Source organism: Excalfactoria chinensis, chromosome 5 (assembly GCF_039878825.1).
Source record: "Excalfactoria chinensis isolate bCotChi1 chromosome 5, bCotChi1.hap2, whole genome shotgun sequence".
Taxonomy (NCBI): Eukaryota; Metazoa; Chordata; class Aves; order Galliformes; family Phasianidae; genus Excalfactoria; species Excalfactoria chinensis.
This window is the reverse complement of record NC_092829.1, coordinates 44,310,215-44,335,710: the sequence shown is the minus strand read 5'-3', so window position 1 is coordinate 44,335,710 and position 25,496 is coordinate 44,310,215. Positions and strand designations below refer to the sequence as shown.

The following is a 25,496-nucleotide window of genomic DNA, read 5'->3' as shown; positions in this document are numbered from 1 at the left end:
TCATTCTGCTCGCTGGAGCCTGTGAGCTGTTTTGACAGCTGGAAGGAGCTGACCTCTGTGAGGTATCTAGGAGGAAGTGAAAGCAGTGAAGCTGAGGACCTTCCCTGCTGCTGGGAGCTGGCTCTGCATTGTGGGTGGAGGGTGAGCTCCCATGGCTGTGCTACTGCTCCTGTGAATGGCTTGGAAGGTAAAGGTGGCTGTACTGGGTGTGCAAAGGCTGAATGTGGAAACACAGCTGTACCCTCATGGCTGAGCTGGCACTGGAGGCAGAGTTGAGCTGTGTGTTGTTCTGTACTGCCTGTCCTGTAAGTGTTTTGTGAAGCAATGGGCTTGGAGCCCTCCGACTGAGGGTAGGAATGGCTTTGAACTGGCTGGTTTGCTTTCTAGTTATGAGCAGTAAGAAAACAGGCAGCTCTGGAGCTGGAAATGGCTCTAGTTCTGAGACTGTGCCAACCCATAGTAGTAAGGCTGTTTTCCTTGCTCTGCTGTGATTTTTTCATCATGCAACAGCAGCTTTGTGGGTTGTTTGTTTGTTTGTTTGTTTTTGTCCTTTTCTTCTGCATGGGCAAATAGTACTGAGAGCAGTATACTGTATTTGCTGTGCACCTTTTACTCAGATCCTCTTGGGGGAGCCAAATCTACCTTTTGCATCCCCTGTCACCAGCAGTGGAGGCGGCAGCTTACAGCCCCCATTCTTCAAAGGAGTTGTCACTCTCCTCTTGTGTTCCCTGGCTGTGTCTGTTACAGCAGGTGCACATAGCAGTATCTGGTTGCTTGCACAGTGTTTGGGGAGGGCAGAAGGCCAGCTGGTAGCAGCACTACATTAACTGGTGCTTACCTGCTGTGTAAGGGCTTATCATAAAGTAGTAAGGTTTTATTTGCCTCTCAGAAGTGTTCACGCAGGTGTGTAAATGCTATTTCCTCTGCTCTGTGAAACTGTACAACCACGACCAGCAAAGTTTTGTGCCAACGTGTTCTAGGACTCCAAGAGCAGCGCTGCATAAAATAGAGGTGTGTGAACTAGTTAGATGAAATGATTCTGCTTAATCTACTTTCTAGAGCAGAAGTGCTCCGAAGGGAATCTTAGATCTTTGTCTTCTGTGACTCTTGAGAACAACTCAGAATTTGCACTGGTTGGTGTAAGGGTGCAGTACAAGGGAAAGCATCCCTCGTGCATCTTTCCCAGCAGAATGCTTTTAGATCATGTCAATCAAATGCTTAGAACTGCTTATTTGGCTCATGTATTGTAGAACTGGATTTCCGGTCTTGCCTCAGCAGAGAGGTGTGCTGCACAGCACCCTTTGTTTAGGTGTGTGCTGGGAAATTGAAGGAAAGAAGCAACCATTAATGGGTCCTCGACAGCTGCACACACGTTCTGGCTGTACTAATGGCTTCTTCTGAAGAAGTCCTCAGAATCAGTGTTTTAAGAAGCAAAGTATTTGAGTCCTCCTGCAGGGTAACACTAAATCCAGAGTTACAGTTCAGGCATTATCCGAACACCACAGGGGTCTGAAAGATTTATGGGGCAGACTTAGAGAGGGAAAGAAATAGTTATTTCTGGGTCAAATTCTTGCTGTCAGCAGAAAGAAACCTCTGTACGTCTGACTTCACAGATGAGTAAATGCCCTTGCTCTTTGCAGCCTGGTTATGGCAAGCCACTATTTTCTGATTAGTACAATAAGAGGAAGAGATTGTGAGTGAGTCTAGCAGCTTTCCTTTCAGGTATTCTGTTCGTGGTCATTGCTGAAATCACTGGCTTTGTCATCTGATTGTCAGGGATGAAACCCATGCAGCTGTGGCTGCCTCCTTAGCCTTTGTCTCTGGGGAAACTGCGTGTGGGTGATGCTTGTGGCCAGAGTTCAGGAGAGCTCCCTGTGCTGTTGCTTACCTGACTGCAGGTGGTTGCCAGTGTGGTCTTCAAACACTGTGCTCTGGAATGAGTCCTGCTACCACCAGAACAAAACAGCAGCCACCCACATCTGTCAGTGCAATCCCAGCCTTGTGGGTGCCAGGGGCTGACAGAGGAAGTGTTCCCTGCACCATCGCCTCTTCTTTGTTACTGTTAGAGTGGAGTGGGTCAGACCTTTAAGTCCCGAGGTCTGACTGAAATGTGTAGAAGAATCCCAGAATTAGGGTTTCACTTTCACAACTGCTTCTTTTCAATGAAGGGCACCTAGGTAAACGTCTCTTGAGCAAGGAAAAATGCAAGTTTCATTTATTATGCCAAAAAAAAGTGTGAAGCCAGGACAGGGGAATGAATGCCTCTTCATCCCTTGCTTTGAAGCAGCAAGTTAGGTACGTATACCAAAGCGATGCAAGGTGGTAGAAGTGCAACTGCCTTTTCCACAGAAGTTTTTAAATACGTTTTTGTCGTTGTTAGAGAAGCAGAATAAATAACAGCAGCTCTGTATTTTAAAGTTATGTTGTTAATAAAACCCCGGTACATTTACATAAATGACAACAGGAATGTACAATTAACAAAGCATTGTAACATTACAGCAACAAAAGAGGACCTATGTTTTTGTACAGGTAGCTGGAGCAGCTGCTTGAAAATACCTTCCAAGATAGAACCTTTTGTGGTGGTTTTCAGGCAGAACAGTGATAATTTTGTAGCATCTCTATGGCTTTCTGGTAATAAATAGGGTTACTGAAGCTGGTGATCTTCAAAAGTGGATGTGTACACAAATTGGTGTGTGTGCTCTGACCAGCATGTCTGTCAGATGACTGATCATGGGCTCCTTGTGTTCTCCTTGCGTGCAGTTTGCCTGTGATGCAAACCCCTCAGGAAAGCAGGGATGGCAGGTTTTGGTGAATTTAAGGATGCTATTGTTCATTCTCCATCTATTTAAACCAAGTCCACACCTTGCACTGGAGCTTGTGCCCAGTTGAGCCTACCTCTACCAGTGTGCTTAGTGACAGTATTAATTGTTGGATTTTTAAGTGGTAGTTTCCCACCTGAAGTGTTGCTTTCTCTTCTTCATCCACCTGTAGCCAACGAGCACATCTTAGCACATACTTCTGGAGGGTGCTTACAGAGATCAGGGGAGCAGCAGAAGGTTGGTGAGAGCAAGGTGTGTGGCTGTATACAACTAACCAGCTTCTTATTTAAAAAGAGAAAGATAAGTAAGTGGCCTCAGACACAAAACTGTATCTTGAACTGTTTCCTTCCACTTAAGTCAACTAGGAGAACGTTTAGCGCAAGGTCTTTCTGAACAGAAACATCCACTTGCTGTGAGCAAGGAAAAACGTGAATCTTGAGTATTTCGGTTGAGGCATCTCGTGTAAGTGCTGCAGCCCAAATGTCAGAGTGCAGCCTACCTCGAGGCAGCAGTCAGCAGTGTGCTGTGCACAGTCTTCCCTGAGGTAGCGGAAACATCACCCCACAGATGAGGATGTGGAGGCAGAGACTTGATTTCAGAGCTTGTACCCCCAGCTTCTCTCCAGAGAGAGAACAAAGCATCAAGCTGTATGTTTCTCATGGTTTTGGGGAGAGTTTTATTGCTTATTTGTGCTATCAGGCAGTTTTTCAGCTTAGCGATAGCTGCTTCTACACCTGAGTCTTTTAGAAAGTATCTCTTGTGATGTCAGGTCTCGCAGATAATGTTCACAAATGTGTTTTTAAGGTAACAGTGAATTGGGCTATCACACCTTTACAGTGAAAGGGTAGACAGTACTTTTTCCTCTCAAATTGGATCCGGATTAAACAATTAGCACAGTGAAACCATACTGTAAAAAGTTTTCTTCCTTCCCTGCCCCAGCTCGGTTCTTCATATTAGGTGTGAAGAGTGTAATTCCAGAGTTAGTAGTTCCTACTCAGCCTCATACATCTACACAATTTCTCCCTCAAGGTGCAAACAGTTCGGGGGAAAACTTATGCCAGAGTCTCCTGCCATGTGTGGAAACTGGTGTTTATTACTGCAGTGAAGGGGTCTGCATACATCAGCTTCTGTGTTCAGACTGATGACTTGTTGAATGGGCAGTGGTCCATAGGGTTAGAAAACTCCTTCTGTGCAGCCTTTCTACAAGTAAAATATCTACGCATATGAACATGGTGGCCATTATGGTATGTAGACGGATGCTTAAGACTGCATATTAGGTGTTAGATCTAGGTAAGTTGCCTCACTTCTCTACAGGCCTGCATTGTACTTTGTTTGAATGGCAGCATTGATCCTTTCAGTTGGAGTTCTTTGCTTGCATCCCCCATTCTTGATCACACTGTTCACACAGTGTAGCTCTGACAGTAGTAGCACAGAGAAGCCAGCTCCCCTCCTTCAGTGGGACAAGGCACCCCCCCCTTGCCGATGGGGTATCTGTTGTAGGGGACTTCCAGCGAGAACTGATGACTCCAGAAGGCAGACAGGAAAGCCTCAGCTCTGCCTGAGGCCATGTCCCTGTGCAGTTTGAACCAGTGCTTCTGCCACAGCCTTGTTCTTGCTTCATACCCTTGAGGTGACATACACAGAATGCAGGCGGCCAGCCAGGGCTGTCTGCAAGTCCCGCAGAGGGTCCAAGCCTTGCACTTTGCTGTTCCTGCTGTAGATCAGCTGTCTGAACGAGTCCTGCTCTAGAAGAGAGCTCATATGTTTGAGGAAGAAGCCTTCACAAAAAGCTGCTAGTTCAGGTGCGTTATGAATCTGCAGAAGAGTACAGTCAGTTAGCTCTTTCTCTATGCCACAGACCTACAGAACGTGCCTGGACCTAATTTCATTTCCAGTGTTTGCTGAGATTAAAAAAAACAACAGTAATGACTATGGAAAAGAACTCTGGAAGGACCAGTGATGACTGGTGATTTCTTTTGATGCCTTTTGCAGGCACAGGTGTGAGCAGAGAGGCATTTAAGCTTTTTTTAATTTCTTCCCCTGGTGGCCTGCTGCTGGCAGAGCCATGGGGCCTGCAAGCCAGTCGCTTCCTCTTAAAGGAGGAGAGCAGCTGGCTGATGAAGTGGCCAAGGTACCTGTTCTGCTGCGCAGGCGAGGAGTGCGTGCCACAACATAAAGTAATGCATTGCCAGATGGTGAGCACAACTCGTGGCAATAGGAAATATGGTTCTGCTACAGAAAGGAGGAGACTGTAGGAAAACAGGGATTTTGCACTTCTGAAACATGGTAGAGGGGCAGTCTGGCTGTGATCCAGTTTCCTTCAGAGCTGCTGGGGGCAGCTGGGTAACAGAAGAAAAATGAAGTGTTCAGTACTTGGAAGCACTGTGTACACACAATGGGATTCTGGGAGCTTTGTGCAAATAGTTATTTAATGAAAAGTACTAAAGGCAAGGGAAGAATGGTCCTTTCCACCTCTCCGCTGTTGCATAAAGTTACATTTTAGGCTGTAAAATGGACCAGCCTGAGTTCCATGGGTGGGGAGGGAAAGGCCAAGACTGATAGCCAGGCAACAAAAAAAATCCATGCACCACAATGGGCAAAGTAAGGGTGCACATCACTGCCCCTAATACTTCTGCTTGTCTTTGAAGAGATCTGATCCTGTGTCTGACAAACTTGTGGGAATGGCAGCTGTTTCCTCAATGATTTTATTGATAATGTAGGTTGGGTTGTTTGATATAAAGGTTTCTGCTAGTTCTGGAGCTATAGAACACATACTTCAGTGGGAGTGCAGGGAAAGGGTTTCCTGCTTAATTGCAGTACCAAGTGCCTCTGCTGCTCTGAGGATGTGAATCTCTCAGGCTTTGCTGGATAATGTTGCTGTTTCAGCGCCCCAAGTCATCCCTACACAGCTCTGTAGGGATCTCTCATCGATTTCATACATGAGTGCTTTGGATGGAAAAACATACTAGTGTTGTGTAGGACTTCACAGGCTGAAACATAATACATCATCTCATTTGCGGTTGTGGCTGGGGCAGTTACCAGCATAGCAGGTACCTATTCTACGCCCACTATATTTAGTCACTGAAATTAGACTGCTGCTTCATTGTGATTCTTAAATAAGACAGTTTGGCATGTACCTTTGCATATTTATAGATGCTAACAGAGTTTTCCATGCTGATCGTCTGGGCACAGAGGATTTCACAGTGTCTCTGGAGGCCGTCCAGTTGAAACAGGCTGGCAGCCGACAACAGCTATTAGGAGGAGAGAAGCTCGTGAGCCTTGAAAGAGTTAAGGAACGTGGACAGACAACTGACGATCTCTTCTCTGAACAGTCTGTGACTGCCTCGTTTAAAGGCTCAGTCCTCACGAAGGAGCAGAAAGGCCACTAGCACAGGCTTGCTTCTCCTGCATCGGTGCTGCCTTTTGTCACTATGACAGACAAGACCTAAACTGCTGAACACCCCCTTTTGTCAAAACAAAGTGGAACAGCTGTGCGTAGTCCTTAGCAGCAAACTTCAATCTCACCAGACCGCTTGTGACTAAACAGCATTATTGTAAGAGGGCCTGTTTGTAACGGGCAAGTGCTCTTAGCCTGATCTTTGCTGAATCTTAAGTAGTGCTGCAGAAATTCCGCTTGTTTCAGTTGTTTCTCTGTGATCTTTAAGCCCTGTACTGTTTGGCTTGCTGCAGGCAGCAGAGCTGTGGCATCAGCTTACACCATCTCTGTGCCCCACCAAAGATGCTCCACAGCTTTATTGCTGCCTGCTTCCTTTTCCCAGCACAGAGAGGAGGACCTGTAGAGGAAGCTTTCACCCAGCTCTAGTACCAAAAGCACTGCAGTGGTGTGTTTGTCTCTTTTCCCCCTTGCATCTTGTGGACATAAGCTCAAATAATTGCTAATTATCATTTCCAAGCAGCTGCACTGAAACTTTGAACTTCTCTACTCTTGGATTGCAAGCTTGCTGTTAGCTCCTTGTTTTTGCCTTTCAAAACCTGTTTATGTCCCAGTGCATTTCGTGAGATTAGAAGAAAATATTCTCACCTCTAAGATATCAGTGGTGGGAATTTCCATGGATTCTGTTCCTCCATAGTATAAGTACTGCATCAGCATCTGGAATGGGAAGAAGGCCAGCCATGAAGCTGTTATCACTGAAGTCACAGGGGGCTGTGAATGACTGCACTCCCCTTCCTGAGCAGACAGGGATCGCATAGTGTGCTGGCTCCAATCTCCACTTGGCTCTTTTTCTGGTGTTGCAAGTTTGCTACTTTCTAATACTTATTTCTTCTTGGGCTTTGAAGAGGGCCCTACTGAAGCTTTTAAGCTGAGAGAGTGATAGTGCATCTCCGATATGAACATCCTTGTACAAACGTTCTTCTTTGGTAAAACCTTGCAGGCTGGTCACACAGCTGCCAGCTAGCTGGAGCATGGAGTCTGCCATGCCATGAGCATGTGTGTTGCAGGGACCCCCCAGCCACTTGCCTCCCCTGCTGTGCTTCTAATCAGCTTCCAGCCTCCCCCTCCAACCCCCATTGGGGCAGGAGGAAAAAGCCTAATTGTTTGCAGCAATGGCTCTTTGATCTCCATATGCGTACCCCAGCTAAACCAGGACCGCCTTATCTAGGGAACAGCTCAGTTTGGTACTGGAAAGGGAAGTCACTCCCCTGTTCTTATACTGTGAAAGCAGGTATGGATGCATGCTGTGCTTACTACTTCTGACAGTGGTGGTAACAAAATTAAGCTTGTACTTGTAAAGTTTTCTTATTTGAGCAATGCAAGCACAGGGAAGACAAGCTGTTTTCTGGCAGAGCCCTGAACAGAACCTAGAGCTCCAGTGATCCAGTTTGCTCTCCCATTCTCTGAGTAATGTAATTGAGATTACTGTAGAATGTCAGAACCTCTTTAACTAGTCTGGTTTTATTTACCATCAAATCATCTAGCTTCAGGAAGTATTTACACTGGTTTACTACTTTTTAATTAGTTGTGCTATTCAGTGAAGCAGAAGTTTTATCTTCAGAAACCTTTTGATGTAAAAATTTGTTAAGGGTGTTTATTTAATTCCCTTGCTTCTATTTTACTTCTTGTTACTTCTGGAGCTGCATAGTTTGGTGTTGGATAGATGACATCCAAACTTCTATACCCCCTTTCAAGTAGGACCAGGATGTTCCAACAGGAAACTTCCATTCTCTCAATGTGAGGTGACGTTACTGCTGAACAACAGCTTTGCATGCATCATAGAAAGAGCCTCAGCTCTGTCGTGAAGCAATGAAGCAACCCTTTCTGCACTTTAGATTTCTCTGTTCTGTACCTTTCATCCAAATTTGAAGTGCAGACCTGGAAAGCCTGAATAATTTAACTGGCACACTTCTCTGCTTGTTTTTGTCCTTGGGTATGTGTTAAGTAACCATCTTAATCTCCATCATGAATTTTAGGCCCATTAAACCCAGAAATGTCACAAAAGTGAAGTGAAATTTTTGATTTTGAGCCTTTCTTTAAAAGGATGTCGCTAATTTCTGATAATGTGATCTGAATTAATATGAAGCCTGGTAGTCTGCCTGCAAGTAAGCTTACCTTTTGGTTAAAAGAACACGAGATTTGCTCAGAAACCTTTTACAAGTAAGTGAAGAATGTTCCACCGGCTTTATGGAAGAGCCAGTTGTCTAGTGAGACTACAAAAATGTAAGCTGTAAGTTTTTGTTTGGATTTAGTCCTAGCTGAAAAGCTTTAGACAGACATCAGACTCGTGAAATAGAGAGAGGTTGAATTTAAGCCCATCTCTAGTTGTAGATTATCATGAATATTAAGTCTCAGCCCTCACAGCTTTCCAAGTACATGAGAAGATGATGAGTAAAGAAGAGGTGGGATATGCTACATACCTTGAAAATATTGTATTTCATATCGCTAATCTCAACAGTCTTGCTTCCGTGGCTGTCATGTTCCGTTTTATTGGTCATCAGAGTCTTAAACCTGAGAATAATTTTAACAGATTTCTGTATTATTACTTCGCACACTCACTGCCTTCTGACAAGCAGCATAAGCAAGGTGAAAGAGCTTCCTTTGTTACCATTTTTAAGCTGACAACTGACACATTTCTTTTAATCTAAAGATAATTGATTTGGAACTTCAGGGGCAAATTACCCAGTAAATTGCATAAATCTCCTTCAATTCCACGTCATAATAGTTGAAAACACTTATTTTGCCAGTGTGAGAAAGATGCGTGTGTACCAGCCATGACTGAAACATGGAACAATTGTGGCTCTAGCTAGGAAACTGAGGGGGGAATTGGAAAGGTGTGGAATGCCTGGGTCTGTGTACTCCCAACTACTGTGCTGGTTTCTCGGGGTTATTACTGGTCAGTCCATGTCAGAGCAGCCCAGGACTTCCTTAACATGTATTAGGAATGACAAGGAAAAATTGAATGGCTAGAAAAACTCGTCCTTTTCCTGTGTACTTAACATTAGCAAATATGATAGGGATTGCTCCTGCAGCCCTGAATTATGTCTGTATTCTGTATCTGCAGCAGCTGCAGTACTGCAGTGACTGATTAAGAATTAGTCACAAAAAAATAAAGAAGAGCCAGAGCTTCCTTTTGTATTACATACAGAGCTGTAGAAAGTGAGCTGTTTACCTGTTAGATGCAGTAACCAGCAGGACTTTGTGCGCATAAAACAACTTTCCTTCCACTAAGAAAGTCACATCAGACATTTCTTTATTGTTTAGAAAGTGGGGATCTGGTAAGGTAAGAAAACATGAATGAGATTTTTTTGATGATTTTTTTTTTTTATTTTTATTTTTTTTAAACCATATGTGCTTTAAAAGAAATATTACAAAAGCTTCAGTGTTTGGGTGAGCATCTTACCAAGCCGAGCTGGCAGTGTCTTGCGGATTTCAGGAATACTGGGTATAGGACTGCTGCCATAGCAATGGGTGAAGATGGTTGCAAGCTGCTGATTGATGGAATCATTCTGTGAGGAGAACAGAACAGATAACAATCAGCACTTTGCTCTGAGAAAGTTTCAAGCATTCTGTAACAGTTCTCTCAAGGTTTATAGCAACTGCTCCCTATAAGAACAGCCTCAAAACAGAAGGACCAGCACATGATCTAAATGTGCTCTGAAAGAATGCTCTCAGCAACAGCTTACAGGCCAGCCCTCTGACATGAAATAGTCGTAGGCAGTCTTTAAATGAGAGAAAAGAAGGAAAATGTTGCTGAACAAAAGCATTGTTCAGAAAGCTCCTAGAAGACACTACTGAAGTAGCCTGAATTGCTCGGTACTGTACTGGTAATGCTTCCTGTTTTATTTGCAGTTTCAAAATCCAGTTGCTGAACTGCACTTTTAACAGAACAGCTTTCAGTGATACAGAAATAAATGTCTGAACTGTGAGGGCTGTTTTTATGATTGCCTGGCACTAGGCTGTGTGTGAATTTAGATAAATGCTATCGGGGCCATCTTCACGCTGCAGTAACAGGTACTTGGTGTATGCGCTCGCTCCTGTTCGATGTGTCCTGGCTTATACAATAGCAAAAGACCTGGCTCAAACACTTGATTTTGATACTGTTACAAAACTAAAGATTACTTTGCTGGTTTTGAGGATCTCAAACATGAGCTGCAACCCTTCGTTAACCAGCTCCTCGTTATAGTCTTCTTCCTTAATGGTGACGAATTCCCGTAAGAGGGTCTGTACAACTGAATAGCGAGACTGGTAGAAGGTTGTCCTTAGTGATTCAATCCACACGTGGAGCTTCCATGGGACTCCTGTAGCCAGACCAAAAGAAAAGTAATGAATATGGAAGGAACAGTGAGTGGATACCTCTGTTAGGATGTAATAACACTGAAGTGTTAGCACTGAAGTAGATCTTTACCTATTGCAGATACATTTTTGTTTTGTCATTAATGGTGACTGAACTGGGTCACTGACAGATTAAGCAACTTGTCTACATCAGCAGAGGACTGGTAAACTGGTCCAGGACCTTCTGCTGACTGCTCAGTACCAAATGTTCTTTGTTGTGTATTTTGATTCATCATTGGTCAGAACCATGGAAAAATTTGTACTAAACTTGTTTGAATACTTGACTCTACATATAGCATGAGGTCTTTGACGTTTGTGTGTCTACTGTCAACCACAAGAAAAGCTTCTCTTTTCTGCCTTCAGATCAAATCTGTTCTTTCACCTGTAGATCAGATCCAATTTAACCCTTGACATTACCTTTATATTAAAGGGGCTAGCCTTATAAACAGAGTACATGAGGGAGAGAGATGCCCCTTGCTTTTGATTATTAGGAACAGAAGTGACATTGCAAATCAGTGGGAATTTGAAAAACTAGTGAGAAGCCTTAAATCTTGTTTAAAATTACATACAGCTGTTTCCCAGAAACTTAGGATAGATTTCCAGTTGGGGTTGCAGGCATTTGTCCAAATGAAATGGGGAAATAAGCTTCGCTTCAAAGTGTGCAAAAGACTTAATAAATGAGGAGAACACCTTACCAAGTCCTCTGAGCTCCATGGTGATGTCTACATAGCCGTGCTCAGCACTGTAATACATGGCCTCTTGCAGGGCCTTCATTCTTGTTTTACATAACTTCACCTGGCCCTCATTGGAGCTGCCCTGGCTGGAGGTGTCACTCTCCACTCCCTCAGCCAAAATCTCTTCCAGTGAGAGGACATCTCCCTTCAGTTGCTGAGGCTGGGTCAGGAGCTTGCGCAGAACGTTCCTGAGGAGGAACGAGTCGTATTGCTTATTAATAAATGAAGCAGCAGTAATTCAGGCAGGACTGATGTGATTTGGATTTAGAGGTATGGCTTAGCAAATGGAAGATCTTCCGGAAGATAAGAGTTGGGCTTTGACAGGCATCTCACTGATACAGAGCAGCATTTAAGACTCTTTCCTTCCCCCAGCCACAAGATAGAAATTGATGCCCCTATAGCTGGGACAAATTAATGCAATATGCTCTTGTACCTTAGCAGTAGCAGGGCACGTTTCAGAGGGTTGGGGCAAACTGATTTTTATTGCAGCCTACACTTTGGCAAACTTCTAGAAGCACGCTTCCTTCTGCCAACTCTATCTGTGGTAATGCCTTAAGCTCTCTGTTACTGATTGACCAACTTCAGCATTGTTGTTTTAGTTAGCATTGCTTTCTGTACCAGTAAATAGAAACCATTTAAAAAAAAAAAAAAGACAGTTCTGCCTCACTAAATCCAGAGAGAATCTTCTGGTTTGGAATTTCACCGACACCCACTTTAGGCTGCTTGCATCACTGGTCTCCCTGCAGACAGCTGCAGCCATCTGCAGCGGACATTCTCATCCTTGGGAGTCCACCCAGACACGCAGCCGTGACACCGCACTGCCACTAGCTGGTGCTCTCCTTGCACCCACACGACTCCATGTGACCAGAACTGCAGGCTTTCCATCACCCCTCTCCCACCCGACTGGAGAATAAGCCTTGAATTTCAGTTTGTATGGTTGGATGTCACAGCAGGTTGTGGGAGGGGAACGGAGTTGGGATCAGAACAGTGCTTCCGTAGTTTTACACTGTAACTAACAGCATTAGGCTGTTCCAGCTCTGCTGAGTTTGGGCCACATTTGAACTTGGGATGTTTTCCCTGGTGTAGCCAGATGTGTGGTGTGCCTGGAGGTGCGCTTTTGGCTCTGCTGTAAAGAACACCTGTGTGCCAACAAGGTAGCTGCTACTGAGCACGTTGCCATAAAGGCGTGTGGTAACACTGCAGGAGCCCCCTGGATATCAATTCAGCCCATCTCTGTGGGCGGTGTGAGCCTGTTTAAATTGGCTCGTTATGCTGACATTTTTTCTGGGAATTGAAGAATTTCTGGATGAGTTTGTACATAATGTCTTATTTCTAAATAACCACCCTGCAAGCAGGGTTAGAAGGCCTAGTCTAGCTTTTCAGTGACTGATCTCTTGGTCGGTCATCCAGAAACCAATGATACATTCAACTGAATTCTGTAGCTGTTTATTTTTGTCACTACTTAGTATGATTGGTATCTGTCTTAATATCATGAACTGTTATCTTTGAAGCTAACCCATAGGTGGAACTTAATCTGTTCAAGTATGGGCTAGAACCAGCTCCTCTCTTTACCCCCCTCCCAGTGCTGCAGAGCTTGACCAGCAAAGTAGAGAAAAAACAAGTGACCTTTCTGCTGCTGCATTTTGTGCTTTTGATCAAAATATAACCCCTTTCCTTTTTCAAAGTTACTGTTACTGAATAGTGAAAATCTTGCATGATTTTTTTATTTTTCCTCAAAGAGATGCAACAGAAAACAGCTACTGGCTTAAAGAATTATTCAGTCCCCCCAGTACTACCTGCATCATAATTGGAATAATCAAAGAAACTAAGCAGTGCTTAAAAAAAAATGGTTGCTATCAACACAGCCTTAACACCATCTTCTGATCTGCACACTCATGGATTTGGGCATAAGATAAGCAATACACCTACAGCATGTTAGCCTTACAAGAGGTTTTTGCCTGAACATGAATGGAGCTTTACCTGTGTCCGTGCGCAGCTGAATGACTGAAACAATTCATATCCTCGTGAAGTGAAGATGACATGCCATTGACTTCCAGCATACTCAGGAGGGGATCGGCGCCTCTGCTTAGCAATAGGCTGACCAACTCGTAGTTCCCTAGGGAACAATTAACAGAAGTAGCATGTCTCTTACCTTTTTGAAACGTAACTCAGGACTGTTATCAGACAAAGTGTACAGGCAGCTTTTAGGCTACCAACTAATGCTTTCAAAGCACCCTGTAAGCATGCATTAGGCTTCATGACATCTCTGAGAAGAATGGAGTCACAAAGCAGCTAAACAACACAAGAATGTGCAACTAGCTACAGGCAGAAACTGGTCTGGCACTTCCAGTGCACACAAGCAGCCCCAGCTGTTCAGTTGGTGGGTGAGGTTAACAGAGAAGGCCAGAAGGGGGCTGCTGACCACAGCTTCCATAAAGCCACCTTGCAGACAGGTATATTGGTGCAGTTCACATTCACCTGGGCTCTTTTCCACTATTGTCATAAGATACAGCAGTGAGTGGTGGCAAGAGACCTTGCACAATGTGTGTCTTTCACTATGGCATGGGGGAAGGAGACCATTTTTTTTTATTCTTTTAGTAAAGCTTGGAGCAGATAAGGCAGAGATTTGTGTTTAAGGCACAAAAATAAAGCAGAAGGAAATAAAAGGGGGAAAAAAGGCTAGAACTGACATGCTGAAAAACAACAGGTACTTTTAGACTAGCACAGACTTGTTGATAGAATGCTAAAATCTTTACAGAGCTAGGTAGAAGAAATGCAGAATTTTACTCATATTTAATAAATTAATCAAACAAATGCCTTTATATAGCAGTTTTTCTTTCCTCAGGCTGAATTTAAACTTGTTAATTTTTGCATCTGGAAGTTATTTAGATCCAAGACGTGCCTAGGCTAGACAGTAGCTGTTTTATGTTTCTTCACAGAGCCCTGTGCAAAGGAGGAGCTGTTTCAGCTTAAGCATGGAGGCTGCTGGCAGGAGATAATAGTTGGTACTACTGGCAGAAGTGGGCACTCATTTAGTGCCCATCAGCTGTTGCACATGATTGCTGTCAGTCACTGCCAACTCAGGCTGAGTTCATATTAGTGGCTTAGAAATGACAAAGAAAAAATGCTGACTATATAGCTCCTGGTGCTGCCCCTTTGGTATTTTTGCTGTATCTTACAGTACCTGCAGACCACAGTGCAGGGCAAATCCTAACGCATTTTACAGATCCCTGAGCCAGGCATCAATCAGTAGTGCTTGTTTTGTGACAGCAAAAGACAGAGCGTGCCGTGGTTGCGCATAACTTACCTGCTGCTGAAGCCAGTTGAAGTGGGGTCTCAGCGTAGTTGTCTTCTCCACTGTTGACAGCAGAGCCCTCAACGTGGGCACCAGCATCCAAGAGTAGCTGCAACAGACATGTTAAAAACGAGGAGTTGAGAAAACAGCAGTTCAGCGATGCACACCAGAAAAGGCTGTGTGCTAGGAAGGAAAACCAGAAGATTCATGATGCATGCAGGCACACAAAGGGAACATCTCAAAGGCGAAAGCCCTTTTGTGGGGCAAGTTTCTCATATGTGTCTTTGATCAGCCTAGGGTCAAAGCCTCTACACAAATGTCAGTTCAGAGATTTATTTTCTTTTCCTTTACTGTACTTTCAGCATTGAGTTTATGCTTAAAAATAATAATTTTCAGCTGACTTCTCTTATTATGAACTTGGTTTTACTACTTGTAATTTCCCAACTCAAAAGAGCTCTGCAGTCAGAGTGTCTTTTGAGCATAGGGAGTTTGTCTTATTTAGTTTCATGATGTGGGCAGGAAGCAGGGTGCACCTTCAGGGAATTAGCCCTGGAGGCCAAACATAGCCCTTGGTCTCTCCCAAGCCCTGCAGAGCCTGTCTAAGAAGTCTCTAGCAGCCTTAGTGATTTGCCATGCACAGAAGTGGCTTTCTTTGAACACACCAAGCTACTCACAAAGGCAACTGCACATCTCCTGGATAAAGGAGAGGTTATGCATCTCTTATGGCCAAGCAGTGCTGGCACTCAGCAGCAGAGATGCACTCAGAGCAGCACCACTATAGCAACAGTGATGAGCACTGCGCTCCAGCCAGCAGCAGAGGTTCTTCCTCTGAGCGTGCGTGTCCAGATGGCTGTAACAGGTAACGCTGTCACAATTCAGCAGTTTCAGCCATCCCTGATTAATGGCACTGGCACATACATTCACATTTTTATTATAAAACTAAAAGTGTTTGTAGGGCATGACAACTGGTTCATTGTCTGGTTTGCCAATGAATAGCTGAGATGCCAGCTATTTCAGGTAATTATCCTATGGTAGGCCTTACCTGGAACAGTGATTTCATACACAGAATCAAGAGAAAGCTCACATCTACCCTTTAAAGGATGCTTGCCAAAGGAACGATTTTGTATAATCTTTAATAATTTTAAAGCAAACAAACATGGTGGGTATGCAGTCCTGTAGGAATTGTGATCCATCTGGCTACAGCTCCTAGGAGAATCACACCCTTATCTCTCATGTAAATTAAGGCTGCCCAGCCCTTGCAGTACCAAAGGCTGTGCTGACAATTTGCCAGTTGGGATCCAGTCTTTGTAATTATTTACAAACATGTACAAAACGTGACTATACAACCTCCATTTGCTTACAACTTTTTTTCCCCTTTGAGCAGAAGGTAAATTAAATTCAGCAGTCACTGTCTTGTTTTGGTATTGGTTTTGAGTTCCCCTTGGAGTTTGAGCAGAATATCCAGGATTCCACTCCATTCTGCTGCCCTTGCATTCATTCCATGGAAGAGGGAGCAGGGTGGGTGAATGCTTAAGCACTTCAGTCCCTCAGTATCTTGGGCAAAGATTCCTGACCGAAGACTTTCTTCTGCTTACCTGAACAACAGATATATGCCCATGTAACACAGCAAAGGTGAGAGCAGTCCAGTGCCGGCTGTCAGGATGGACAGAAGGGTATCGTGGAGAGGTACTGGGAACCTGGGCAAGGAAACCAGGTAGTTATTAACCACTGCAGCATCTGTCTTCCATAATCTTCAGATTTCCACATAACTGGCTCTCCCTTTGTAAGTGATGGCCCCAGGGAACAGTAACAAATACCGTTTAGTAAACACTGCCAGCACAACTCACTCTGTCCGGTCCGCTGGGCATTTTTAATGGGCTTACTGGTTTCTCCTAGTGGCAACTCTTTAAGGAAGGAGGCCCCTTCACCCCCACCATGCCTATTAGGCTTGCCAGTACGCGCTCCAAGAAGTCCTGAAGGTATTTTCCCCTCTCCCAAACCTCTGAAGCAGCAACTTCTGAAAGAAGTGCCTTGCCGTCAGATTGTGGCAGAATCTTCCAGAAACAAAGACCTCAGTTGGTAGGAGAAATTTGATAGTGATTTAATTACTGCTCTCCTTAATTTACAGACTAAGGATGAATGATGATGATGAGGAGGTACTCCATTACTCACTGGTATATCTAAATTTGCTCCGGCATCTATAAGCATTTGGACCATTGCTTCATCTCCAGCAGCACAGGCATACATCAGCGGAGTCATACCCTTTAGGGGAAGAAAAAAAAGTTACCTTTCTATATCAACAGCAGATCTGTCATGGACACAGATTTTGAACGATAGATACAAAGTGTGGGTGTGGGAGAGAGTGTGTGCGTGTGTGCATAGGTATATGTTGAAAACGTTTTGGTTTCAGTGTAGGGCTGGCTCAACATGCTAATATGGAAAGGCACTGCGGTCAAAAATCAGAGGTCAAGACTGCTACAATTACTGAGCTTCATAGGCTGCAAAAAAGAAATAGCTTTTTCTTTTTCTTTTTTTTTTTTTTTTTGTATCATTTGTAGCCACAAATAAATGACAGCAGCAAGTCCTCAACCTTTCCAAAGCTGCCTACAGTGCAGGGTCCTTACACAGAAAAAAAGCAAAACTTCTCCCAGTTTGCTGGCTGGCTGCAGAGGAGTGCCATGATACTACAGTGCTTGTTCACAGGGCAAAATATTAGAGAACAGGGCAGTTCTGCTCTGAAAGTACAGAAGTCCTTAGGGCTACATGAGCAGAAACTACAAAAACTTAAGGAAAAAAAAATAATCAGGGAAGTAAACGGCAGACTTTCATAATATAAATCTGCCACTTTAACAAAGTCGATGTCAAGGGCACCAGTGAAATGATACATGTCTGTGATCACACAACTGATGTGGGATATGCAAATAAGGTGACTGCATAGTTAAATGTAGTCTTCTGCAGGAGCAGTTCTGCCCATGTTTGTATGCATTTTCATATACCTTTTAAATTGCAGGATGCTAGAAAATACAGTGGAAGATTTACTCATTTCACAGCTGGCTCTGAAAACCTCTCTACTTGCATGTAAATCCTTCCTACTGTTAAATAACGTATTGTTTCTGAGACATGACAGGTTTTTCTCATTGCTGTGACATCTATAATGAATGTTTATTTGGGGGAGGTGGATGGTTGTTTTATTATTATTATTATTTTTAATTAGAAGGTAAATCAGTCCATTGAATGATGTCCCAGAGAGCAAACTGCTGTTACTTGATGGGACTGACAGCAGAAACAGAGGCAGCTAAAGACTTCCCAGATTAAATGCAGCTGAGGAGGGAACAGGTGAAAATAAAGTACAATGAGCTTTCAGCAAAGCTAATACTTTCAGATATCAGTGCTACTGGGATTCTCTGTGCTGTTTCATCTACCACACTGCACTGAGAACAGACAGTTCACTTCAAACAGGCAACCATCAGACAGCAATACCTTTTGGCCCCTCACCACTGAACCAAATGGGATTTTGGCTGTTAAACCAGAAAAGAGTGATGCTGGCAAAAACCACTTTGTTTAGACATAGTCTTAACATTAAGACAACATCAGACCGGTCTTCTGTTCTGAGACAGACCAGCCAGAGAGCAGACCTGCATTTCAGCTGATAAACAATTCATTCTGGGCTCTGACTGGCTTGTGAGGGTTGCATGAGAGGGGAATTTTCATTTATGTATTTATTTTGAAGAGCTAAATTTTCCACAATAAAACATCAGCTAGAATTAGAGAAGTTTTGGAAAGGCGACTAATGCTTAAGACCTACATGGAAAGGAACACATAATTTGATGCAAAAATTGTGCGTGCTTATGTTTATATGACATACCTGATCATCCATGGTATTAACTCCATCAGCTCCCAGTGCATCTATTGCTTGATTGATCAGATCCGTCCTTCCGCAGTTCAACATTCGGAAACCCAGATCCTGCTGGAATTTTTCAGTAGCAGCCTTAGCATCCAGTCTCCGGAAGGAACTAAAGCAGCATTCAGGTCTGTGAAGGACAAAACAACTTATGGATTTTTTGTCTTTTTATTTTTTTTTAATATCATCTCCTACAGAAATCAGGCATATGAAATGTCATGGTTTTACCTACTGCGCACCATGTAACCATTTCTGAAGCAATCTGGCTAAACTTCAGTCATACTGGAAATAGCAGTTTCAGTTCTTAGGGACAAACAATAAATTCCTTTAATATTACAGGAAAAAATGGTGCCAAGTAGAGGAATTTCATCAGTGCTTTCTGTGGGAAGGGCAGAAAGAAATCCTTATTCCCTGTCATTCAGCCTTTCAGTTTAAAGGCACCTGTGGACCAAACTACTGCAGCAGTGATGTGGGAGGGCTCACAGGGTGCAAACCTGCAGCAACTGAGTTATCATTCGTTCTGCTGCATGATAGGACGTGGTTGTCACATCACAGTGCATCATACATAGACAAGAACATATTCCAAGGAGGAGAAAGAGATGTAGAGAAGGTTACACATGTACAAAACGCCAGCCAAGCAGTAGTATTATAATGAGACCATTAGGCTGTCTGACAGCTGGATGGTTATTCTGAAAGAAGATCCTTATTTTTCAGATTGTTTTCTGAAAACAAAAAAAACAAATTTCAAACAAAACCCCTAAAAAACTATCAAATCTCATCTCTTCTCCAGTTCCTCAAAGGAAATGAGGTAATGTTTCTGTGAGGCTCTGTTAACTCCTTATCCTCCAGGTAACTATCAGATAGCCTTCATCTCATTTGGAAGTAGTCCAGAAATGTCAATCCCTCTGCTTGTGCTGAGAGCTGTCAGTTCCAGAGCTGGAGGCCTATCTCCCTTGCTGACCAAACACTCCCAAACTGGAGGTGAGCTGATACGCTCAGCCCTTTGATGCTATTTCAGGGTGAGTGCCTTCTCCGCTAGTTGTCTGGTTTCAGCACAAGCTCCTTGTGCAAACTGTCAGTGAGCGAGATAGTAGTTCGCCAAGTTCCTTTGAAAAGTGAGACTCTTTCAAGGAGGCTAACCTGGAAACTCTGTATAGGCTGCCAGATAAATAAAACAGAAGAAAGACTTGGGATGAATTGAACCCAAGTATTAATTCAACTGCACATTATGTATACTTCTGAACTGCATCAGGGCTGATGACAAATGGGGCCCAGCTGCAATGTATAAACATGCTGAGTTCACAAAACACTCCTCAGCCTGGTGAGCAGTCCCATTGCATGTGGGAAAGCAGCATCACTGCAGCTGCATCAGGGTGGAATTTGAGGAGCAGTCAGCAGGGAAGCAGAGTGACAGCCTTGGAGTCACCCGCTCTTTGGAGATACATCCATAAATAAAATGCAGCTCCCGGGCAGTGAGCATAGATCTGATCAGAAAAGATCTCCCAGCTATCCAGACCCTGGGTTAGGACACATGCAGTACAGTAAGGCTTACTGTTAGACGTATATGAATCCTAAATAGAGCCTAAGCAATAAATCATCTTGCTTTAGTAAGGAAATTGGCACAGTATAATGATGCCACAATATTATTATATAGTAATGGTATATTCTATATAATCACTATTATTATCCTATGCAAACAAGTGAAACAAGACATTATAAACTTGAAAGCTGTTGATCCTTACAGAATAAATGATGTTTTTTTAAGCACAGGTATCTGTCTTTGCACACTGATTCTATTTTGCTAACAGGCATGAGCCACCCTGCGCTGCTGGAGCAAGGGGAAGGGGATGGGGGCACTATGCACTGTTGAGCCCTGCAAAGCAAAGAGCAAAGCAAGGCATTGTGCAGAGCTGTCAGAGGGACAGAGCAAAGAGGTGGGCTGCAGTTCTTGGTGTGGAAGTGCTGGGAGCACATCTGGAGGCAGCAATCTGAAGTTACTATTTATGGGCTTTGCTCCTCAGGGACCTGCAAGCTCAGCCCATGCAAAACTTCCCAATAGAAAAATGCTGTATACACGCTGGTCTGTAGTAATTGCTTGACAGCATGCACTTCTGTGGTAGAGGCAAAGCAGCTTTTTCTTTTAGAGTGTGATAAAAGCTACAGCATTCTCCATGAGCCAGGGAAAGAGCTCACACGCACACAACTGCTGTGCAGCAGCTGTACCCACAGCAGGTTTTCCATGCGTGAGTTGTTACCCTGTCAGAGAGAGGCAAACTCACACGCTTCCTAGGGTAAAGCTTGCACCCGTGCAATGCCCAGATGGCAGCTCCTGTGTATGCTTGGCTTCCCCCTGCCTGTGGATGGAGAGCACAGGCTGTCTCTTAAGTGTTTTGTTTTACCTCATATTGAAAGCAAAAAGCCCATAGTAACCAGCCTATGCTAGCACCTACCATCCATGCACAAGCCTGAGAAAGGAGGGCTTCAGTTGATACAGAGCACATGTACATTGGCAGAGTATGGGGAGAAGTGCTACGTGAGCAGATGCAGCACAAATAAAGCTTAAAAGGGTGCCACCTCGGAGCTTCCATAGCTATGTCCCCTTAAGGTACAGCTATGCGGAACAGTCTTAGCTGTATTATCATATCAGGCAGAGTTAGGAAATAGCAGACATGCCACCAATAAGCTTGGAACAGAGTTCAGTCATTCAATTGCACCAGCACGCTTGCCAACTAATTCCACTTTGCATTAGGTTTTATGGATAGCAAGGAGTATCCTGTGTTGCACAAATGGGGAGACAGAGATATTAGCTAAAAGCAAGAGCCCTCCTGTCTGCCAGAAGAAAAAAGAGCAACAAAAACAGATCAAGGAGTCCTGATTAAGTCTCCTGTTGCTTCACAAAAAAGAATTCTAAGAGAAATGATTATCAGAAAGGATACATATACAGCACTTAATCACTTGCAGAACATGACAGAAGTGGCATTCATCATTACTTATGTGTCCAGCCCACTCATTTAACCCATAGTCAATATAGCAGATAAAATTCACTCAAGAAAACCTGCAGTACTGTTCAAGATATAACTCTGGAAGCAAAAGTAGTGCTAGTGACAGCAACTTTGAAAGACAACAAACAGTGAGTAAAATACCTATGATGTGCTAATGAACCAGGCTAATTATAAATCCTTGTTCAGTATACATGTGAGAGGAGGATATTAATAGGTACTTACGCTTTTCGTCAGGGCATCTGAGAAAGCAAAAGATTATCTTATAATTAAGACTGAGGCATAAATGATGGAATATTTATATAGCAATCTTTCTGTCTCATTCTTCCTGCACAACTTCTGGCGAGACAAAATCCTTCTACCCCAACTGTGGCATTAGGCCAAAGGTCTATCTCCTCCTAAAACCTTGAGCACTGTATATTACATATAGAGTATTTTCAGATCCCACTCCCATGAAACAGGGAAAGTAGAGCACTCAGTCCACCTACTTGAGCTGCCTGGGCTCACAGTCCAGTCCAGGTAAGAGCAGCCTGGCTGTCTGCCTGATGTCATCGCTGTCCACTGTTAAGCTGCGCCGGTGCTCAGCATAAGTGATAGCCACTCGCATCCACTCCATCAGCGGCGGCAGAAGCATGAAGGGGCTACACAAACAAGGAGAAAACATGCCATGGTTAATGTGGGTCTGCTGTCTTCTACTAGGATTCAGCATCAGCACATTTCATCGCTTCCTCTGCCTGCGTGTGAGAGGCAGTCAGATAAAGCCCATCCTGCGAAGGTAGCTCTGTCCTCCTGCTCGACAATGCAGCAGGTCAGCAGGTAAGAGACCACTTATGCACAGCTGACACTTTGAGACCACTGCAGAACTGCTGCAGCTTGGCTTTTATGTCATTTTCCCCAGCGAAACTTGCAACACTTTGGACTTAGGGATGGATGAGTAGAATCAAAGAACCAACGGACAACTCTGAGGAAGAAAACGCGTATAACAAACAACAAATTGTAAGCATCTTTCAGAAAAAAACAATTTACCTGATCTTAATTTGTACAGCACCCACACAGTGAGGTTTTAGTCTATATGAGGAATTGCAAGGCAATAAAGCAACATAAATATAGCAATAACAACAGTGCCAACAGCCATTTTGGGCTAGCTTATGAACAGCCCTCTCCACTCCCATGAATGAAAACAACACTAAAATTACCCAATAATATATGGGTATCATAACACTCATACACAGCATATCTCATCTCTCCTCCCACTACACAGCCAGAGTGATCTGTTATTTGCTTGATTTTTCCCCCAGGGATACCTGCCACTGTGATGTGAGGCTCAGAAGTGCCAGCTGTAATTGGAAACACCTCTCCCATTTCTAGTAATGAATTTACTCATGCTGAAAAAAAGCCCCTTTCATTTAAGCATTCAAAAGAAAATAACCGAGGAGATAAGGTACGAGTTCCTTTATAAAGCTGAAGGAAAAAAGATGCATACCAGAAAATATAAAATGATATTAATGAAAGCAGCTGAACCCATGAAAGGCATTTTCAAAGCAGCGCACGTATATGTGTGCGCACATCTGCCATCACAGTGAGAGCGAGCAGCGCCGATCCCATTAGAAATCATTTTATCAATAATGAGATTTGTAAGCAGAACTGCCTTTGGATGGCTTTGAACATCCTTCAGGCTGGAATAATTCTACCCCATCTAATATGTCCTAGCTCTTTCAATTTTACCAGTTGCGAAGCACACTCTAATAAGTTGCTATTTGCTACTCCCAAACAAGCCTGCTTATTTTCCCTCTGCTCCTTTCCTTCTCCTCAGTGGCAAGGAAATATCTACAAAATCACACGTCTGTCTAAATATCTGATCAATCCAGGACCGCCAGTGCAAGAGAAGTGACTTAACGTGACTTGCTGCTTTTACCACTGTGTTTCTACATCAATCAACTGTAATATTAGGGCTCCTACATCCTTCACTATGAAAACCTTGCAGTAGCTCACCAGCTGAGAGACCCTGAAGCTCAGCTTTAATTCCCCAGCCCATTTAAGCTTACTAACTCACTCCAGATCTGTGGGATGATCACTGCAGCCAATCCGCAGCACGGCCAGCTCAGAGTTGACTGACTGCCCTGAGGGAAGAACAGCAATCCAGACAACTCGTGTTTGGGAGATGTATTCAGCAGTTGGCTCCAGAGAACTTCTTTCTGGCCTACAACAGAGCCAGCATTTACACCTTTTAGCTTCAGGCATCGAAGGGAGGAGCCTAAATTCAGTATCTAAACTGGCTCAGTGTTTAGCAGAGCCTCTAGTCTCCTCCCAAAATGGTGAGCACAGAAAGACGTGCTCAAAAGGACTAGAATGAAATACTCAAGAGCAATTAATTAATCACCCATCTTACAAGTAAATGTATCTGGAACCTTTTGTGGCTGTGCACAATTTTGGCCACATCACAGCATCCCTGAAGCTTTCAAATTGGGATCATCACTGGACAGAGAACCACGCCAATCCAGCAGAGACCAGATTGCCTTCCCAGGTAGTGAGCCAGATCTGGGTAGCTGTTATGCTGCTGCAATAAGCTGTGCTCAGCCAGCAGAAAATACCATTGAGTCTGCACCAGAAATAACACGTACTAGGAAGAATCTTCTGAATCTTCCATTTTTTAAACACTGGCATGTGCCAGGATCCTAAATGGATTGCAGGCACATGCAGATCTTGAACAACAAAAGTCTATCTGGGAAGGAAAGGGAAGGAAAAGTTGTTTGTTTGTTTTAAATCACAAGAAATTTTCCCAAAGGCTTTAAAATTCATTTCAATATGCCGTTTAGTTACCCTGCATCAAAGGAGAACATACTTCAGATTGCAATAAGTGTCAGAAAGGATGAGTTTCTCTTGCTGCTGTCCTAATCTGTCCCAGTCAGACCACTCACATCACCATGCAAGCAAATAAATCATTATTCTATCAGTAATGAGCTCAATCTCTATTTTGCTGTAAGGCTCTATTTCCCCAGAAAATTGCAAGCTTGAGGATGGAATTTCCGTTATTCCTCCTGTTCCCCCCCTTCTACCCAACTCTTTCCTTTCTTCACAGTATGCTTGTGGGCAGGCTAGCAGCAGAACTTTTTCACTCATTTTCTCCCTGACAATACATTACATAAGCAGCATGATCTAAGCAGGGAGAGATGCAGTTCAGCTGAAGTAAATGCCAATGCTGGGTTGCACTGCACTAAGAAAATAAATGCAATTATTCTCTTTTTCTAGAAAATAAATGCAACTGTCATCCCTATGGCTCTTAACCTGGGCTTCTGTCTGCCTCTAGGGAAACACTGATCATTTCACAGTCTGAAAAACACTGGAGGAGGATGGAGGGGTGAAACCTCCATGGAAAATTAACTGGGAAGATGCCACAAGCTAAAAAATGAATTTCTATCTATGTATTTCTGTCTGTGCCATGTTCTGGACAGTGCATTATCCTCATAATTTTCTGACATTTGGAAGCATTTGGCAGCTCATTAAATTCTGCACATGAAGCGATCCAGCCCTGGGAAACTGTCGTATTCCCAGCAGCAGTTCACTGGGGGCACACACTGTGTTTTCTATGAAGAATGCCATCACTGCTTTGTTCAGTTTCTTGTCATCCTGCCTTATAAGAGAGCAATTTTACATGTAAACTGAGATAGTATACAGCAGTACAAAGTGAAATGAACGCTCCTCGTTCACTACATGCCTTGTAAAGAAACACAGTAGCATCTGAGAACACCATGAGCACCACTATTTTATCCATCACTTGCTTAACATTTGCTCCACTTTGAACCGGTCAGCCCTGCCATTGCCAGTGGATCAGGTTGGAGATGTGCTCTGAGAAAGAATGGAACCTATTGTTGTTTTCCCTTCATATGAACAAAAATGCATTCTTCTATGAAGAAATAATCAAGAAGGATGGTGGCAGCCACACTTGGCAGAGAACTTAC

General features: G+C 43.6%; 1 protein-coding gene across 1 annotated transcript in view; it reads right to left on the bottom strand.

Moving 5' to 3' along the window:
* Nucleotides 1–546: 546 nt before the first annotated feature.
* ABTB2 (ankyrin repeat and BTB domain containing 2) overlaps nt 547–25,496 on the bottom strand; it is a 129,908-nt gene continuing 104,958 nt past the window's right edge. Inside the window, exons 4-17 of the mRNA XM_072338589.1 lie at nt 22,026–22,178; nt 18,503–18,668; nt 16,810–16,899; nt 16,233–16,334; nt 14,650–14,746; nt 13,323–13,458; nt 11,304–11,530; nt 10,396–10,574; nt 9,677–9,782; nt 9,446–9,548; nt 8,694–8,784; nt 6,862–6,930; nt 5,957–6,070; nt 547–4,634 (exon numbers count right to left, since the gene is read on the bottom strand). Coding sequence (XP_072194690.1) covers nt 4,437–4,634; nt 5,957–6,070; nt 6,862–6,930; nt 8,694–8,784; nt 9,446–9,548; nt 9,677–9,782; nt 10,396–10,574; nt 11,304–11,530; nt 13,323–13,458; nt 14,650–14,746; nt 16,233–16,334; nt 16,810–16,899; nt 18,503–18,668; nt 22,026–22,178 — 1,831 coding nt within the window. The 3' untranslated portion in view covers nt 547–4,436. The remainder of the gene's footprint in view (nt 4,635–5,956; nt 6,071–6,861; nt 6,931–8,693; nt 8,785–9,445; nt 9,549–9,676; nt 9,783–10,395; nt 10,575–11,303; nt 11,531–13,322; nt 13,459–14,649; nt 14,747–16,232; nt 16,335–16,809; nt 16,900–18,502; nt 18,669–22,025; nt 22,179–25,496) is intronic.